A 20,772-nucleotide genomic window follows, 5' to 3' on the forward strand; every position below is an offset into this window, starting at 1 on the left:
TATAAATGCCAGGTATTATCATTACTACATCACTTTCATCTTTCAGCCTAAGATATCAGGTGGCATTACAGCTGATTCCTCCTAGGATTGAAGGCTTCCTAACTTGGTCTTTCTCCCATTCTCCAGACCTAATAAACAGACTAGGAAGAAGAATCACATTCCTAGTTAAAAGATATTTTTAAATGTCTTAAGAATCAAGGAAGACCCACAGGACACTAATGTTAACATATAGATATGAATTTAATATATGATATAATATATGTGATATGATTACAGAATACATGTTTGGTGTTTTATTGATCACAATGTATGTCAGAGTACATAAAACATTGGCTAATAAAATGAGGAGGAAAGTACAAATGTCCCTGTAGTAGATGATCATTGGATAAATGTCAGATCACAGATTTCCAAACCCCTTCCCAAGTACTTGGGTTGTATGAACTAAAAGGAAAGTGAGATTGAGAGTTGAAGCAACTATCAAATTGGGGGCCATCTCTCCCTTCCCCTTAAGTCCTGCTTCTGAGGAGGGGAAAATGCCCCTTTAACCAAATTTATCAAGATGACCTCATTCTACTGTACTAAGCCACTGTCAAATTCTCCAACTCTCCATTTGGCCTATGTCAATGGGACTTGATCTTTTTCCTTTATAGTAACGAGGGTTCCTAAAGTTACCCATTGTTTCATCCAGATAGCTAGTTCCCATCCACTATCTCTATTTCCCCTTGCCAAGGGATAGGTTGGAGGTAAAGGGCAGTCTTGGGGAAGAAATGAGAAGTTTAAGGAAGGAAAATGGATAGATACCTGACAAGGAAGTCATTTAAATTGGTCATGTATGTTGGGAAAAATATTGGTAGTTTGTTCAGTAAAAAAAAAAAATCAAAGAGTAAGTAGATGGATTAACGTTAAACAATACAATTAAAATAAAGTTTCTAAAGTATTTGGTTTTTTATTTTGATTTTTTTCCTCTTAAAAGCTTAGGCAGGCTTCCATTCATTTTTGGGAGCATTATCTCAGATGGAACATGAGATGTCTTAAGGACAAACCCTTCTGGCAGGCCCCAGACATGCCTCCTGGGGAAGAAGGATGAGTTTCCCACCATCAGCTTCAGGAGGGATGACTAAAGTGAAAGGTGAGCTTGGCTCACACCACATGACAGTCCCACTCAGGGGGTTGGTGAATTTCACTATGATCCCAAGCCATGAACCCTCAAAGAGTTAGCAGGCTCTTGGGGTTCAAACTCCTTAAAGGGTCATGGAAACTCCCCAATCCCCCCCACTCCTCAGCACAAGCTCCTGCCTTTCCAGCTGACTCTAGACCAATAGGAATGAACACCTGGTCCCCAGCTGTTCTTTTCTGTAATCAGAAGCTTTCCTGGGGTTAAAATGCAGCTCTCATCTAGCCACTTTTTCATCATTCAGTGAACTGTGAAGGCACTGATTGTTAAGAAGCAAGTGCCTTCCAAACAATTTGAAAAGTGGCAGCAGGCAGATATTTTGGCTTTGTATAAATCAGGTCTGACGGTTGTTCAAAATTGTCTCCTAGCCATTAAGAGTATTTTTTTTCTTGGTGATTTGTGAGAAAAACTTAGCATGCAGCTTTGATTCCCTTTAATGGATGGCGGTTCACATATGTCTGGCACACCTTTCCCTAGCTCACCCTTGTCTGCCAGGAGGAGTGGGACCATGTGCAGCTAGATAAGACATTTTTTATGGAAGGAAGTCCTTTTCCTGAAACATTTTGGCCAATAAGATGATCGAATGTCACACAAGCTATGGCTCAATGATGAAATTAATGCTCTTTAAGATTCCTTTTAAAAAAGTAGCCTAGGTAAATTAAGTATTCAGAAAGAGGGAAAACCCATCTGTCAGTCACATAGTCCTAATAGCAATAAGCACAGAATGAAGGATAGAATGGAAGCCAAAACGATTGTATCAGAATGTGTCTGTTTCCCAGAAGCAGGCCAGCTCTAGTGCCTTGAAGCCAGAAGCCTTTAGCTAGCCTAAACTATAGGTGACATCACAATCCAGGTCAGATTGCTTCAACATTAGCTCCATCGTTAAATTGGTGGGAGATTCTGGGTTGTTTTTTTTTTTTCAATTTTATCAGCGGCGTGGGAAAGGATAGTTTCACTTGTCTGCATATTAGGCATAAACTCTAATTTTACAGAAATTGGAAAATGAAGGGTGCACAAATGGAGCCCTTTAGTTAAGACTGTATTGAATGAGCTGGAATTGGGGAATCTTGATTTAGAGAAAAAGAACAATCACATTGTTTTCATACCTCCCACCTTGCTATCATCTTTAGCTCAACCTCAATTTTGCATACGATGAACTTATTTGGAGGAGACACAGAGAGAAGCTATATAAAAACTCTTTTTCTCACCAAGGTTCAACCTGTCCCTTTACAATCATATTTGCCATGCAACCTTATCTGTCCAGGAGATGACTAAAGGGAGAAAGAAGCCTTGAACTTCATTTATAACTTCATTTAGCTCTTTTTGGGCAGTGCCTGGACTAAATTGCCTTGGCTTTTCTTAAAATAGAACACCCACTTCACAACATCTCCATCTGGGAGCTCAGTTGAGAGAGAAAGAAAGCTAGAAAAAGAATGTGTTTCCATGTGTCTCCACTCATGAATACTTCCATGAGGACTTTTAGCAAACAAATGGGAACAACATAATCTGGCTTTTTCTTCACAATCACTGTCCTGTTTCTTTGTCCCAGCACTGCCTTAGCTCATGTTCTTACCCAACTCAAATTCATGGTAAACCCAGGCTGTAAAAAGCCTGGTTTCCAGGGCTCATCTTCATTGTATTTTTGTGTAGGATGAGAAACATGATCCCCACTTCTGTTAACCCCGTTTGGTTCCTTCACCATCCACAGCCTCACACAGTCAAAGCCAACTTACAGCAGCAGTTATATTTTCACAAGGAAGGAAAATGGAATCACCACGAGGTTCCCTTGTCATTAAATTTTATACTTTTCCAGGCAATTTGCTCAGGGGAAAAGAGGGGAAAAATGCAAGTCTATTACATTTTTAAAAAATTCTGGAATGAATATCTCAACTCCTCCTCTTCCCTGGGAAAAAAAAATTATTTTCATCATGTTTCTATGGAAACCACTTGAAACACAGGGATTTTTTAAAAATACTTTTTGTTTGATTCTTTAAATAAAAGAGATTCTCAGATAAGTTTCTTCAGAAATTTAAAAGTACTTATTTTTTCCTAATTTGAGTTGCAGCATTTTTTTCTTGTTTGTGGTCTTTTACAGTTAATTCATCTATTTGGAGGATGTCTGTCCTGCATTTAAAAACATCACCACATTTAATTTGGGGGTGTCTACTAAAAAGAGCTGGCTTGACAGGCTGGGAGACAAACAGCCTTTTAGCACCTTGCCCTCCTGCTGATACAGCTCAGGAAAAATTCTAGAGAAGACAGTTCTTACCCTCCTTCCTGACAATTCTTCTCCATCATCCTGAGCCACTGTCTATGCTGAGAACACTCAAGTTTTGCCTGTTTTGACCCGAAACAGATACAGAGACTAAAAAGTCAGGTTCTGAATAAGCTCAAATAGCATGACATTTGGTATAGTCTAGAGAAAATATATGGATTTTTGGCTGAATTGTTTTTGCATTTTTGTGGACATTGTGATACCATTAAAACCAGTCTCCAAATCTCTTCAGTCTTTCTTGGACCTCTGGTTGCCAAAGAGGGTCCCATTTTCCCTAACCCCACCATTAAGGCCTGAATCACATAGGCCAAGGTGTCAAATTTTTTGGCTGTGTTGACAAGCTACTCTGGAAAATGTGGGCCAATAAGTCTGCCCTGGGGTATTCTTTTTCTGTGGCTGGTCTACACTAATCACTCAACAGGTCCAACCATGTCCTTCGCATTCTCACTATAAGTCTAAATTTTTAAAGCCACCGAATAAAATACTGGTTTCCTGAGCTGTTGGAACAAAGGGTCTTCCAAATCAAGATACCAGGGAGAGGGAGGGTCATTGATTGTTGTCTGAAGTGAGCATCTGATCTAGAAGGAGAGATTCATAGCAGACCTGAAGGAAATTGTGGGTAGTGACTTTTAACTATTCTACCTACCTCATCCCCCTCCACCTTGACATTTGCTAAATGTGAAGCAATGGCGCATCAATAGAGATGAAATATCCTGGGAAAATTATACATGGAGGTGGGTTAGGGGTCAGGTTAGCTTTGTCTTAAAGAACAAAGAGACATCAGGATGGTCCTTAAGAAACAAATGAATCAAAGTGTAATAATCTTATAGAATTAGTGGACTGACAATAACAGAAACAAATGGAAAAAAGGGAGGGGAAAGGGAAAATAGATTGCTGGAAACTAAACAATTTATTCTTTCTGCTTTAAGCACAACATACATTTTATTCCTCCTGCTAGCATCAGAACCCTTCTCCTCTGAGTGAAATCCATCATCAAAACCTCAATTGCCCCCACGAGTTTGTTTGAAGACAGGGTTCAAATATGCTCAGACTTCCAGATTTCATTTCTATGTCCCAACAGTTTGAAGAAAGGTTATTTTGACACATCTACTACAGGGGAAAGAAATAGAACAAGGTCTCTTAACATACCAAAATAGACAGGCGTACAAATATACCATAAAATACCTTGGTACCATGAGTTAAGGGCTTTATCAGGCATCTTGGGGGCATGCGTGGCTACTGTGATTATGAGTTCACTAGTGCTGATAGCAGAAACTACGGAAAGAATTTGGGTTGCTAAAAGACCACGTTGTTTTGGAAAATACTGACTACTCCATCTCCCTATACTTCTAGAGATAGTCAAGGTAACTTTTCCCAAAGAAAATAATGGTAATTCAAAGATAATGCCATTTCTTACTAAGTAACTATAATGGTATTAAGGAGTAGATATATATCTTAAGTAGGTCTACATATTTGCTTTAGTTCTGACCATGCACTAACTGGTCTGGGTGAACAACAAGGCTCGATGTCCTATTCATACAAGAGGAGGAGAAGAGGCTAGATTACTACCCTCAAGAATATAGTGGTAAGGATTCTCATTCAGGTCTGCACTGGACTGGACAGTCTCTGTGGGTGCCTTCCAATTCTGAGATTCTGAGGTTGTATTTCTGTGAAATAGGGAACACTGGTCAAACTTGAGTATATCCATAACAATGTGGGGGATAATATCTTAGCAACAACACCTGGGATGTATTCAGGTTGGGTAATCTTCAGGTTAGAGCTATTATGGAAAACTTTGTACGTTATTGGAAAAAAAGAGAGAGGTTGCTGTTGCGGGGAAAGAACTCCCAAGATGCCTTTCACATTGTTACTTAATCAGTTCCTGATAAAACTCCGACCGGATGAATCGCGGCAGGGAATCCTTCTCCATCAGAGCATGGATCCTCTTTTGGGCCATGTCAAAGCTACTTGGTGAAGGTTCCACCAAGTTCTTCATGGTCACAGCCTTAGTGAAATGGTCAATGTTCACCTGCAGACAAGAATACAAGGAGGGAAACTTCAATCTTCACAGCTTGTCTGGAGAGGGGAATATAGCACACGAAATCGGATAGTTTAGGGAGAGAATGGGAAGAAGAAGGGGGTGGTGCTAATTTTAATCTACTACCTCTTTTTCCTTTTGACTCTCCAATATAGAAGATTGTTGAATTTGAAGTCATAATCTTTCTTCCTGAAGTACTCTTCTTCCTAACTTTCCTATTTCTTTCATGGGTGCCACCATCCCGCTAGTCAACCAAGCTCAAAATCTCAAGAGTCATCTTCCATTCATCTCCCTCCCTACTTATCAGTTGCCTAGAGTCATTGATTTTTCTCTCCCAAACTTTTCTCTCTAATTTGTACCTTTTTTATTCACTTACATAGCTACTACCCTGGTATAGGGTCTCCCCACACCTTGGCTGGGTCATTTAAAAAAACTCATGATTTTCCTCCTTGATTCGTGTCTCCTGCCTATCCTCCATACAGCTGCCAAATTGATATCCCAGCCATGTTACTGCACTGCTGGAGAATCTTTAGTGAATCTTTCTTGGCTTCACAGAGCCATATTAACTAATACTAATTCTCTAGGGTTGGCAGATGTTTCATTGTGTGTTAGGGCTTTAGGATAAGGATAAAATACAACTTCTTTCTTTGGCATGTAATGCCCATCACAGCCTGACTCCAATCTCTTTTTCCAGACCTATTCCACATAATTCTTTCTCATGCATTCTAAATTCCAGACAAACTGCCTTACTTACTGTCTCCTATCCTACCAGAGTGTGTTTGCATAGGCTTTCTAACTATCCTCCATATCTGGAATATTCTGTCTTCTTCCCCTGTACTTTTTGGAATTCCCAGTGCCCTTCAAAAGGCTAAGCTAGGGCACTTTCTCCTACACAAAGTATTTCTTGATTCTCTCCCAGCCTTGACATTATTAGTATTCTCTGCCTTCTCCAATTACTTTGCACTGGGCTTGCAAATACTTTGAATTTCCTTATCCATGTTTTGAATACTGTGAATTTAATAATAGCCAATATTTATTTGGCACTTTCATGTGACAGACACTACGTTAAGATCTTCTCAAATATCATTTCATTTGATCCTCACAACAACCCTAGGAGGTAACTGATATTATTATCCCCATTTTATGATTGAGGAAATTGAGTCAAAAAGAGGTTAAGTGATTTGCCTAGCATCTCCCAGCTAGTAAGTGTCTGAGAGGTTGTATTTGAACTCAAGTCTTCCTGACTCCAGGCTCAGTGATCTATCTACTGTGCCACAAAACTGTTTCTAATTTACTCTAATGGAATCTAAGCTACCTGAAGGTTAGAGCTATTTTGTTCTCTTCTTTGTATACCAAGCCTAGCACAGTACTTGGCATATAGTAGGTATTTAATACATTTTCCATGAGTTAAAAAGATCTGGAGTCAGAAGACCTAGATTTGAGAGCTCTGATACTTACTATCTGTGTCTTTTCCTTTGTTTACAAACAGATGGGAATTTTTAAAAAAATGTTTGTGTCACTAAAGATGGTCTGTAGGAGCACATATGTCAGTCCTGGATTTGAAATGCACAAAATCAGGCTCAGCTCCTCCCTCCAACATTGACTGAGTGACTATGGGGAAAGTCATTTAATATCTTCAAGTTTCAATTTCCTCACCTGTAAAATGAAGACAAAAATAATTTCCTGCCAGGTGGCTGTAAGGTTCTAAGGAGAGAGCAGATAGGCCAAGCTTTTTGGGGGGGGGGGGGAGAGACAGAGACAGAGAGAGAGACAGACAGAGACAGAGAGACACAGAGAGAGAGAGAGAGAGAGAGAGAGAGAGAGAGAGAGAGAGAGAGAGAGAGAGAGAGAGCACAATGTCAGCTCTTCATATTACCTGCCTCACAGAGTTGCTGTGAGGAAAGCATCTGGTTGCCCTTAAAATAAGATGAAAAAGTGGGATATTTTTCTATTAGGATGGGAGAGAGGGAAAGGAGGTGGAAAATGGTGACAGGAAAATTTAGCAGGACAAGACTTTCTGAGTTCGAATTAGGACTAATACTTATAATAGTTATATTAGTAGTGTAACGATTGGAATGACGCCACCTGCTGGATACTTACTGTAGAAGAGTTCTGCCCGTGAAGGGAAGGTCTTTGAGGGCAAGACCAGGAGTCAGGAAGTGACGCGGGCTAGTGGGAGGAGGAAGGGCTTTTTCCTCCCACTAGCCCGAGTCACTTCCTGACTCCTGGTCTTGCCCTCAAAGACCTTCCCTTCACGGGCAGAACTCTTCTACAGTAAGTATCCAGCAGGTGGCGTCATTCCAATCGTTACAGTAGCTAATATTTATATAGCACTTACTATGTATCAGGTGCTTTCTGATTTTTTTATCTCATTTGATCCTCAGAATAACCTAGGTAATAGCAGGTGCTCTTATTGACTTCAGTTTGCAGATGAGGAAACTGAGGCAAACAGGATCAACTGACTTGCCCAGGGTCACACAGCTAGTGTCTGAAAGTTGGATTTGATCTCAGATCTTCCTGAATCTAGGCCCGTGCATTATCCATTAAGTCACCTAGCTGCCCTAAGGCTGATGTTTTACTTGTAGGACCCTTATTTGGCATTCCATGATTGAGTGATGGACAGATTTTTGTTTCAAATGAAGCTTAAATAGCTTATTAGGGATAGGGACAGGGCCTGAACCCATGATTTCATTAGCAGAGAGAGTTCCCAGGGGAAGAAATTCCTTCTGCCAATGCAAGTAGGGTCATCTTCTGCAACTTATGGGCTTAGTAAGGTGCCTAGAGCACTGAGTGGTTAAGAAACTTTCCCAGGCTTACTCAGCCAGCACACGTCAGGAGGTACATGAACTAGGTCTTCTTGACATGGAGGGTCACTCTCTATCCACTATGTCATGCTTTGTCTCCTAAAAAGTGTATTAGGCCAGATCCAAAATAAAGAAAATAAAGTATCCGATAGTTATCCTGAATTGGAACACTAGGGAGCACTGCAGGTCACAAGTGTGGTGGTCATGAGTTCCCATGGGCTAAAAGCCCAGAGCCATAAAGTGGGGGGATGACTCAAAGCATAACAAAAAGGCTTCAGAGCTGTAAGGCCAGGGCATTACTGCCTGCAGAGAAAAGCAGAGTTAGAGTTAGGAAGCCAAGAGTAAACAGCAAAGCATAAAGTAAGAGAAGATGGACCTTCTATTCCCCTTTAGCACACAATCCTTCATATGGGACCTAGGCCCTCAATTGTCCTCAATAAATGTTTGTTAAATTGAATTGGATAAATGAGAGGGTCTCTAAGGTCACTTTGGGGTCTTAACATTCTGTAGTTCTAAACTGTACAGTGTGTTCTCTGATGCTAGAAGAATTAATGCTGGTCCTCAAGTACCTACTCTGTTGTGTGCAGAGCACTGTGCTGGATTCTGGGAAAGATAAAGCATCTCTATAGATAGAATATCCCTGCCTTCATGGAGCTTATTGTCTAGTAGGATGACAAGACACATAAATAACTGTAATACAAACTAATATCTGATAAATTCAGAGGCACAGAACAAAGTGCTATTTGAAATTGAACCAAGAAAGTTGACAGAAGAAATCAAAGAAAGCTTTATGGAAGGGGAGGCATTGAGTTGTGCTTTTAACTACCTTGTATTTAACAACTTTGTTATACATGCAAATATACATGTGATTCATTTATCCACTTTAAAAGGACAGCTGGGGGGCAGCTAGGTGGCACAGTGGATAGAACACCTGCCCTGGAGTCAGGAGTACCTGAGTTCAAATCCGACCTCAGACCCTTAACACTTACTAGCTGTGTGACCCTGGGCAAGTCACTTAACCCCAATTGCCTCACTTAAAAAAAAAAAGGACAGCTGGGTGGTTCAGTGGACAAACTGCTGGGAAAGTCACTTAACCCTGTTTGCCTCAGTTTCTTCATCTGCAAAATAACCCGGACAAGAAAATGGCAAAGCACTCCACTTTCTTTTGCCAAGAAAACTCCAAATAGAGTCATGAAGAATCAGGCATGACTGAACAGCAACAAATTTCTTCACTTCATACTTGAGTTGTACCATTTGTATAGGTACTTGGATTCTTCATGAGAATGCAAGTAGGGACTGTTTCATACTTTGTACTTTGTTCCCAAGCTTAGCCCAGTGCCTGACACATAGTAGGTCCTTAATAAAGACTTGCAGACTGAATGAGGGATGGATTGAGAGCCCCTGAGGATTGTCAAGGGTGAGTTTGGGAGATAAGAAGTAATCTAGATTAACTGGAATACAGAGTACATGGAAGGTGGATAATGAGATGAAGCTGAAAAGGTAGAAGCCCAGTGCATGATGAAGAGCCTCAACTGCCCTCTAAAGATGCTTGAACTTTACTGAGTTTGGAAAAGGAAAGAATGGCATGAGCAAAGTTAAGGAGGGGTAGCTGGGTACCAGGAAAAAGAAGACTTGAAGGACAGAAGACCTCTTAAGAGGCTATTGGAATAGTACAGATGGTTGTTGATGGAGGCTTGTCTTAGAATAGTGTCCATGGGAATAGTATTTTAAATGTAACTGTAAGACAATGTCTCAATTCCAGACGCTTCTGATGTATGGCTTCCTTCACAGGGCCCTTGGACAGAATGAAACATTCACAGACCCTGGAGACTCATCAGGATTGATGTTAGTTATTCCAGCTCTAGGAAAACACTGCCTTCACAGTCCCCTATGCAAACACAGGGAAATCTTGGGCAATGCCACTGTATCGAATCCTGGCTGCCTTAGCTGATAGAACAAGTATCATCAGAAGTATGACACCAGAGAAGAGGTCTGTTGACCTACTAAAACAGTTCTGAATTATCTAGTAGCTAGGTGGCATAATGGATAGACTCAGTATTGGCCTGTGAGGTCAGGAAGACCTGCGTTTGAATCCTGCTTCAGACACGTCCTAACTGTGTGAATCCTGCCAAGTTAATTAGCCTCTCACTCTTTGTTTTCCCCTCTATAAAATAGGGAGAATACTAGCATGTACCCCACATGATTGCTGTGACATATGTAAAGCTCTCTGCAAATCTTAAAGTTCCATATACATATTTTTTTAATGTTGGCCACCTGTATTAATGGAAGACATTGGAAACAATTCCCCCCAACCCTATGTTTAGGGCTTAGGTTGTATGACTTCATTTATGAGTATAGCAGATTGCTCAACAAGCATGGACTTCCTGTGCCCTTGTGCTAGGCACTAGAATTACAGAGATAAAAAGAAGACATTCCTTTCCCTGGAGGAGTTACACACTATCAGGGAAGACAACCAAAAAAAAAAAAAGGGAAGGGGGTGGGAATTGGTAGTAGGGAAGATCAGAAGATGATTAAAAGGTATCAATTGAGCAGAGTTTTTAAAAAGAAGCAAGGGATTCTAAGAAGCAGAGATGGAGTGGGAATGTGTTACACGTGGAAGGCTCTGCTAACTCAAAGGCACAGTGAGATGGGGCAAGGAAGGGAAAGGAATAAGCATCTATGGTGTGCTTGGAACTGTGCTGAGCTTTTTGTTGTTGTTGTTGTTGTTGTTGTTGTTGTTTACAAATATTCTCTCTATTGTTATTCCCATTTTACATATGAAAAAACTGAGGCAGGCAGACAGTAGCCAAAATAGTGTGAGTGGTCATCAAGAAGGCCCGTTGAGCTTCCTAATGGTGGAATTCCTAATCATCTCTCTAGGCCTCAGTTTCTTCATCTGTAAAAGGGGGGATTGAAACAACTTCTCAGGTTACTTCTATTTCTGAATGTTATAATCCCATGTCCATAGACTACTCCCACCCTGCAGCCCTTAAGAAGGGCAAGGAGTGAAGGTGCTTAAGAGAGATCAGGCTCTGAAATCCCAGCACTGATGCTATGGGACAGAACAGTCCCTATATAGCAGCTCTGTTTTTGTCACAGTTCTTCACTTCTGGTCTCGTTGTATGTAGAGCAGGAGAAGACCACACTGTGGTGGTGGCTGAAGGAAAGAGCCACCAGACAATAGCACCATTCACCAAGAATTCCTACCTTTATTCTGTTCAGTTGTTTTGAATCTCATCCAATTCACCTTTTCCCAAATAGGCCCCTCTCCCCCTTCCTACACTTGCTCCAATGTTTGCTGCTCAAGCCTTTCCTTCCCACTATAATTTCCAAAATTTCTAGGCTCTTTGGTGTTTTCCCTTATGCTGAACTACCCTAGTAATGCTCACGCATTTACTAGGTTAAACCAACCTCTTTAGGAGCCTCAGTTTGGATGAATTCTTCATAAATTTTCTTTGCCTTCTCAGCCATCTTGATGGGTGACTTGGTCTTCTTATAATCCTCACAGGCAATCCAGAACTCGATGTTCTCCTCACTGAACTCAGATTTCAGGAAACTCTTGAAGCTGGAAAGTCCATCTAGCAGAAGGAAGATGAGTAGAAAAGATGAGATGCTATTAAGTCTATATTTGAGGATTTTTCTGGATTTGTGGTCAGATCAAACCAAAAACAAGAACCTTTTTATTTCTGACTTTCCTTTGAAGTTCAGAACTTGGGCATCCAGGGGTAGAGGGAGAGCACACATACACTGGACTGGAAGTAAAGAGGAGAGAGAACAACTTCAGTCATTAAATATCTATTAAGGGCTCACTATAGGTCAAGAGCTGTGCTAAGCATTAGAGATCCAAAGAAGGGTAAAAGACAATTCTGCTCTCAAGTTTCTCATAGTCTAATCAGTGAGACAACATGTAAACAACTGTACAAACAAACTATATACTGGATAAATTAGAAATAATGCAGAGGGAAGGAACTGGGTAGTGGTGGGATCTGATCTGGGACATGGAGCAAGCCAGGAGGCAGAGATGAAGAAAGATAGCATAGGAGACAGCCATGGAAAAGGCCCAGAGTTAGTCAATGGAATGTCTTCTGTGAGGACAGCAAGGAGGTCATTGCTCTGGATCACAGAGTGTATGGTGCGGGCAGTTAAGGTATAAGAACACTGCAAAGTCTGGGGGGCAGGTTATAGATTCAGGAGAACCTGAGTTCAAATCCAGCCTCAGACACTTGAAACTTACTAGCTGTGTGACCCTGGGCAAGTCACTTAACCCTCATTGCCCCGCAAAACAATAAAAGAATTAAAAATAAATAAATTAACAAAAAAATTTAAAATCATAATAAAAAATAAAAGACTTTTAATGCCAAATCAAGGATTTTATTTGATCCTAGAGGTGATAGTGGTGGGAGCAAGGATTGCCTCTGGAGTATATGGAGTAAGGGGGTAACATGGTCAGATATGTGCTTTAGGAAGATCACTTTGACAAGTGGATGCTGAACTGGAGTGGGGAAAGTTTTGTGGCAGCCAGACCAACAAATAGATTATTATAATCATCTAAGCATGATGTAAGAAGAGCCTACCCACAGTGGTGGCTGTTTCAGAGGAGGGATGGGGGTGTTGAATTTGAAATCTGTTTTGAAGATAAAATTAACAGACCTTGGCAACAGGATGGATATGGGATGGAAGTAGAAAGTAAAGTCAGGCAACAAATATGTCACCTTCACTTCTAGACTCCTGCTGCCTGGTGCCCAAATGTTCTACCACTCTCCTCCTGTATTAGAGTATAGGCTCCTTAAGGGTAGATATTGTTCCATTCTTTGCATTTGCCTCCCCATTGCCTAGCACAGTGACTGGCATAAAGTAGGCACTTAATAAATGACTGTGAATTGATCAAAGAGTAATCAACAAATGCTCATTTTATAGTTTAACATAAATATTTCAAAGCATTGGGACCAACAGGATATAGAAGCTTGTTCTCAGGAAGTGCTAGAGGTGGAAGAGAGTATGTTTAATGTGCTCACTGGTCACCAGCTTCTCATCTCAGACTCGCCACCCTAGAAGCCATCATGACTGAGCATGGGTGGTCCTACCCAACTTATAACTTCCCTATACTGCATTCATGCATAGTCAGGACCTGTTTCCTTTTTGTCTTTAAGTCTCCAGTTCCTAGCAGTGTTTTATACACAATAGGTGCTTCATAAATGTTTGCCAGGTTGAATCAAATGTCTCCTGCTTTTTATGTAGCATGATTATCTGTTCACAACTTAAAAACACCTTAAGAACATGCTGTCCATGAATTTTAGCTTCTTTTACCCTACCTCTCCATTCCTAAGTCACAAAGTAGTGAGAGGCATGGACTCTCATGGGAAGAAAAGTAGGGAACACTAATCCATGTCCATATTTTTCTTCATCTCAAGCCACATTTATAGGTATTTATCCATGACACTAGACACATGAACGTGGTAGCCATTGGGGGAAAAATAACAAGAGAAGAAAAAGAACATTCCAATTTTCTGAGTTCAATCCAAATAATGACTTATTAAAAACTTGAAAGTTTTTAAAATTAAATGAAAATGAAAAGCTTTCAAATATCACTTTGCCTCCAGAGGGGGAGACCCAAGGAAAAACCTCAGCTACATATTTACAAATACTTCCTAAGTGTAGAATTTTAGCCAACTTCTCTCACTCCTAGGTGCTCTCCTAAAGTCCATTATCTTTACTTAGCAAATGTATCCTCAATCTATTCATTTAACTTCATTCCACTTCCCTCTCCTATTTAATAATTCCTTCCTCCCAGAATGTGTCCATGTCTATCAGGTTTCCCTTCTTTCTTTAGCCTAAATACAATGCCTTACATACAGAAGGCCTTCCAAAAATGGTGTTGATGCCCAAGTAAAATGAAGCATATTGGGCCCTTTTTTTCATGTCTTTTTCACTTACTATCTCAGCCCATTTTACAATCTTCCAAAATGTCATTCAAAATTAGAGTAAACAGGGTAGAGGGAAGGATTAGCTTCATTAAGAGCCATCTCTTGGGAATAATATGACCCAGGAAGGTCACAGTATGCTTTGCTCAACCATCACTATTTTTATCCACATGAAATCAAGTTAAATTGAACATCACAGTGAACTTTGAATGGAAAACATCACCAAACATCCATCTTGAGAATTGGATATGGTAGTAAGTAGGAGATAGCTCACCCCTTTGCTTTAGTGATGAAGAAGAAGGGGAAGAGAGATTGTATACACATCTATATCAAGTTATTTTCAGCACTAGCTGGGATGGGAGAGCTCCCTCTCCTTGAGAACCACACCTACTTTTCTTCACAAAGTCTTAGTACTGTAGTACCAATATTCATATAGTCAAAAACAGCTTTGGCTCATCTAAGTCCCTTCTAGATTCTACAGATATTTATTTTTACCATCCTTTCATTGATCAAGGGTGAAAGGAGTTCTTTTGTTCTTGGGCTCTGAAGTATGAATTAATTTTATATTTGTGCTTCTGTCATTTTTGGTGTCTATAGTAGGTGCTATGTAGACCAAAAAGATAACTCCTGGACTATTAGAACTGGAAAGAACTCATGGTATAAAGCAGAAGCGTCAAATTCATAGTTCAAGGGCCACCTGAAACACTCCCCAGTGTGGCAGGAACCAGAGTTAAGTGCATTTGGGAAATATTTAACAAAATAAGTCAAAAAATATAAAACATAGATAATATATTTTTTAAATTAAGTCAATATGTAGCCTACAGGGAACCTTTTATACAGATTAGTGGACCCTGCAGATACACTTAAACTAGCTTGGATTAATTCATAGTCATATCTAATTTTCAACCCAAATTAAGTGCCATCTATCTTGGACACTCACCTTATTCAGCAGCCTAATCTCCTAATGCTTTCCATTTGTTTTAAAAAGTTAAATCCATCTACAAAGAGAAATGATTTGCCACTAGTCTAGATATTCAGAATGATGTGCCACAAGTATATAAGTCAATTCCTAAAGAAGAATTTCCCACTTGATTGGAAAGATGGCAGTATTATTACAATTAATGGGCAGCCAGCCTCCCAAGGAGTCCATAATGACAATCATCATTTGAATAGATGAAGTTTCTGTTGGTTTGTTAAAAACCCTCATCTGTTGCCTTATAATCACACATCGGATTGGAACTGACTATGAACTGAGTAAGTGAGGAATGAATGGAGATGGATTACTCTGAACATTTAGACTATTAAATCACTTGCAGCTTACTCAATGATTTGTACCTTAGTATGAACAGAGAGTTCAGAAAACTTGCTTCCCTTTAATTTCCTCCTCTTTCTGTCCCTGTCTATCATTTCTAATAGGGGCAGATAGGTGGCACAGTGGATAGAACACTGGCCCTGGAGTTGAGAGGACCTGAGTTCAAATCTGACCTCAGACACTTACTAGCTGTGTGACCCTGGGCAAGTCACTTAACCCCAATTGCCTCAAAAAAAAAAAGAATGAAGGGCAGGGGCAGCTAGGTGGCACAGTGGATATAGCACCGGCCCTTGATTCAGGAAGACCTAAGTTCAAATCCGGCCTCATACACTTGGCACTTACTAGCTGTGTGACCCTGGGCAAGTCACCTAACCACAACTGCCTCACTCCCCCTCCAAAAAAGAATGAAGGACAAACAACAATAATTTCTAATACCACCTATTTTCAAAAAGTAGGCCAGCTAGGTGGCACCCTCAATGGAGTGCTGGATTTGGAGTTGCCAAGACTTGAGTTCAAATATGGTCTCACCCACTTACTAGTTGTTTCATCCTGAGGAAGTTCCTTAATTACTTCCTGGCTCAGTTTTCTCACCACTAAAATGAGAATAATATCACCTACCTCCCAGGAACAGGAGTGTTGTGAGGATCAAATGAGACAGCAAATGTAAAGCATAGTGCAAACCTGACATCACTATATAAATGCAATTATTTATCATTGTTGTTATTATTGTTATTATTGTTATTATTATTATTATTATTATTATTATTATTATTATATACCAGCACAGGGGGAACTGGATATCCCAAAGAGAAATATGGTTCACTCCCTTTTCAATATTGGCTCAAAGTTGAATTACAGAAGTCAAATTGCTTTCTTCCAAAGTCATAATTATGCCCAGAAACTTTATCCAAAAAGATGTAAAAAGAAGAAAGGATACCAACACTGAACTAGAAACCCCAACTCAGTTCTAACTAAAGATTACATTTATTCCATGTCATAAGGGTTATAGCTGGAGATTCGGAAGGGCCCATCTTAGTCCCACTCCTTCATTTTATAGATGAGGAAATGGAGACACGGATGGATTAAGTGACTCACCCAAGGTCACACAACTGAAAAGTGTTTGAACCTGGATCTAATGTCCTCTCCATTATTCCATGCTTCCTCTAATTCAGGTTAGCCCAAGTGTATGCTGGGAACTTTGACAAGCCATCTTGTAACTCAACTTCCTTATAAATTAGGAACAAAAAAATTCTAATTTACCTATTAAAGTGTAATAAAGTTCTACTCCCAGGTCCCAGTTAAAATCTCACCTTCTACAGGAAGTCTTTCCTTATCCTCCAGTGCCTTTAGTTTGTTGAATAAACTCCGATTTGTTCTATATATAGCTTGTTTGTACCTAGTTATTTTTCATGTTGTCTCTCCATTAGACTGTGAGCTCCTGGAGAGCAAAGTCTAGTTTTTGCCCTTCTTTGTTTCCCTAGCACTTAACACAGTGCCTCTCGAATAGTAGGCATATCAGTAGGTGCTTAATAAATGGTTGTTATTGTACAGTTGTTTTTATAGTAGTGTTCGATTATTTGTGACCCCATTTGGAGTTTTCTTGGCAGAGAGATAAGAGCAGTTTCCCATTTCCTTCTCCAGCTCACTTTACAGATGAGGAAACTGAGGCAAATAGGGTTAAGTGACACCCATGATCACACAGATAGTAAGTGTCTAAATCCAGATTTGAATACATGAGGATGAGTCTTCCTGACTCCAGGCTTGGTACTCTACCCACTGTACCACCCAGCTTAATAAATATATATTGACTATTACTGATTATTCCATAATAATACAAAACATTTCTACTTTTCACTCAAGGAGTTATGCTCTTCTCCTAGATCAATGACTTACAGCTCAACCTAGTATGAGTGAACATTGCTGTTCTCTCCCCAGTACTTTACTGGAAGTAGGGGAGAGGGGGTGGGATGGCCAGTAGCTGAATGGCCTACTGGTCTATTTTACCCAATGGTCCAAGAAAAAAAGAGGCTCAACAGTCTCTAGCAGGAAAAGAGGATTACTGAGGACCAATGAATCAATCAACAAACATGTATTAAGCATTTATTATGTGTTGGGCACTGTGCAGTGACTGGAATGATCCTTTTACCTTGATTATTTGTTTGACCTTGGGCAAGTTGCCTCCTCATGGTTTCCATTTCCATATCTATAAAATGTGGAGGCTGGACTAAATGTTCTATGACTTATATGTGAGCCTATTATCTGTTACTAATTAAGAATTACTAAACAAAAACTACAGCAGTAAAAAACCCAAACTGAATATAATTTTGCTAATGCTCTTTTCTTATTGTTATATATATATATATCCTCAATCTCATTCCTGGGACAGGATCTGCCACAGATAGAAACCTTTAATGGAATGAGCCTGAAGCAAGTGAAGGAGTTCAGATGTGACCAAAAGGTCAGCTATCACCAGGTAACAAAGAGGCAGAAGGGGAGAAAGGGAGAGATAGGAGTGATGTCCAAAGCATGTGGTTTAATTGGAACACAAAACAGAGAATTGTGGGATAAGATAAGGCAAGAATCCAAGGATCACAGCATACAAATGGGTCTAAGTTTCTAAAAATGGCCTGCTTCTCTATTTGGCTTGACACAAAATTTGTACCTTTATACTCTGTGTCTTCGTATTTGGGATAATGAACAGCTGGGTGGTGCAGTGAATAGAGTGCCAGGCCTATAGTCAGGAAGACTTTTCATGACACTTTTTGGAGTTTTCTTAGCAAAGGTACTACAGTGGTGTGCCATTTCCTTTTCTACCTCATTTTAGAGATGAGAAAACTGAGGCAAACAGGGTTAAGTGATTTGCCCAGGGTCAGACAGCTAGTAAGTGTCTGGGGCCAGATGTGAACTCAGGAGGATGAGTCTTCCTGACTCCAGATCTGGCACTCTATCCACTGTGTTACCTAGAAATTACTTTAAATACTTCTGTGTACATGACACTTTGCTAAGTGTTATATACACTTGAACTAAATGAGGTAGATGGAAAGAATACTTTGCATTCAGGGCAACTAGGGTGTAGTCATATTTCTAATGTTTAAAATGCAGCTCTAGGACCAAGAGTCAGCCTGCCTTCTTTACCTCTTCCTATGGGTTTCTCTCACTTCCTTCAAGACTTGGCTCAACAGAACCAAGAGAACATCATACACAATAACAACCCTGTGTGATGACCAACCGTGATAGCTCTTCCCAGCAATACAATGATCCAAGACAATGCCAAAAGACTCATGATGGAAAATGTTCTCTACATACGGAAAAAGAACTATGGACTCTGAATTCAGATTAAAGCATACTATTTTCATGGGTTTTGTTCTCTTTTTTTTTTTTCTTTGGTTGTTTCTTCTTTCTTGTGGTTTTTCTCTTCTGATTCTTTTCTCGCAACATGACTAATGTGGAAATATGTTTGACATGATTGTAATGTATAACCTATATCAGATTGCTTGCTGGCTTCAAGAATGGGGAGGAAAGGGAAAGAAGGAGAAAAATTTGGAACTCAATATCTTACAAAAATGAATGTTGAAAATGATCTTTACTTGTAATTGGAATAAATAAATGCTTGGCTTAAATCCTCCCTTTTTCATGAGGCTTTTCTAGGTCTTTCTCTTCCTACTCCCATCCTTCTTACCCCAACATTGCTAGTACCTTCCCTCTGAGATGGCCTTCCATTTACTCTGTCTATATCTTGTATGTATATAGTTGTTTGCATACTATCTCCCCATTAGAATGAGAGTTCCAAGAGGAAAGGGATTGTCTTTGGGTTTTATATCAGCTCATAGCATAGGGTGTGGCACAGTGTAAGCTCTTAATACATCGTTGCAGACTGGGTGAGGACTGGCTTTTGCCTTTCCTTTCAACCCTACTGTTTAGCATTGTTCCTGGCATATAATCAGTGCTTAACAAATGCTTGTTGACTAACTGCTTATCACTAACTACTAACTGTGTAGATTTGAGCAGGTCACTTCACATTTCTAGATCCATTTTCTTATCTGTGAAATGAGCTAGGCAGACTACATGAGCTCTAAAGGGCCCTTCCCACTCTGAAATTTGTGATTCTACACTAGTTGGGACATGGAATGGGGTTGATTAGCTCAGGTTGTACATGCTGCCAATGAGTTCAGTGTAGGAGTTTCAATCCTAGTAGAGGCCAGTTAGTCTGACTGTTATTTATGGTCACAAGATTGTATAAGTAACCCCGCTGAGGGCCTAATAGAGCCAGGCTAGGAAGTCATGGCCCTAGTCCCAGAGTTCTAATCCTGATTAAAACGTTAGGTAAATTATTGGGTGCTCCCTTTGCAAATCAAGGATAATGGCAAGCCTAGTTAAGCAGCGATGAAATGAAGCAACAGATATAAAAGCACTTTGAAAATGCAGAAGTGTTATATAAATACAAGGCGGTGACAGCATATAGGAAAGAAAATATGTCATTGAGGGACTCTCAGTTTACCATTTAATGTCCTCCAGTGTTTTGCTCCATCCAGCTTATCTTTTGATCTCTCATCATTCTCATATATTCTACTTTTCAGCTAATCTGGATTCCTAGCTCGTCTCCAGATTCAACATTCCATCTCCCATCTTCCCAGTCTTGGTCCCTCATGTGGGAATGTACTCCCTCTTTGTGACTGACCACATCTTAATATCTCAAATTCCTTTAAGCCGCAGATCTGATGTCACTTGCTATTCAGAGCCTTTCTTGATCTTCCCCCGTAATTAATGTTGTCTCCCCTCTAAATATAAGTATCCCACAGGGCTCTGTCCTGAGCCTATATCTCTTCTCCCTTTGTAGCACTTTATTTGCTGATCTCATCAGCTCCCATGGATTTAATTACAATAACTATACTGATGATTCTCAAAGATACCTTTCCTGCCTTTACCTCTCTACTGACTGCTATTCTCACATTTCCAATTTTGATATCTCAAAGTGGATGTGCAATAGACATTTCAAACCCAACATGTCCAAAACAAAAATCATTATCTTTGCCCCCAAACTCTCTCCTAACAAGCTTTTGTATTACTGTGGAAGACACATTCATCCTCTTAGCCCCCCAGGTTTACAACCTAGATGTCATCCTTGACTCCTCACCATCTTACATCCCCTTCCCCCACACCCAATCTGCTGCCAATGCCTGTTGATTTCATCTTTGCAACATCTATCAAATATGCTCCCTTCTCTTCTCTTCCATTGCCACCAACTTGG

At 40.1% G+C, this 20,772-nt stretch overlaps 1 protein-coding gene across 1 annotated transcript in view; it reads right to left on the reverse strand.

The window, feature by feature from the left end:
* Nucleotides 1–216: 216 nt before the first annotated feature.
* Nucleotides 217–20,772, reverse strand: part of RGS5 (regulator of G protein signaling 5) — a 90,286-nt gene continuing 69,730 nt past the window's right edge. Inside the window, exons 4-5 of the mRNA XM_044001431.1 lie at nt 11,703–11,869; nt 217–5,478 (exon numbers count right to left, since the gene is read on the reverse strand). Of these exons, the coding sequence (XP_043857366.1) occupies nt 5,317–5,478; nt 11,703–11,869 (329 nt within the window). The 3' untranslated portion in view covers nt 217–5,316. The remainder of the gene's footprint in view (nt 5,479–11,702; nt 11,870–20,772) is intronic.

Source organism: Dromiciops gliroides, chromosome 4 (assembly GCF_019393635.1).
Source record: "Dromiciops gliroides isolate mDroGli1 chromosome 4, mDroGli1.pri, whole genome shotgun sequence".
Taxonomy (NCBI): Eukaryota; Metazoa; Chordata; class Mammalia; order Microbiotheria; family Microbiotheriidae; genus Dromiciops; species Dromiciops gliroides.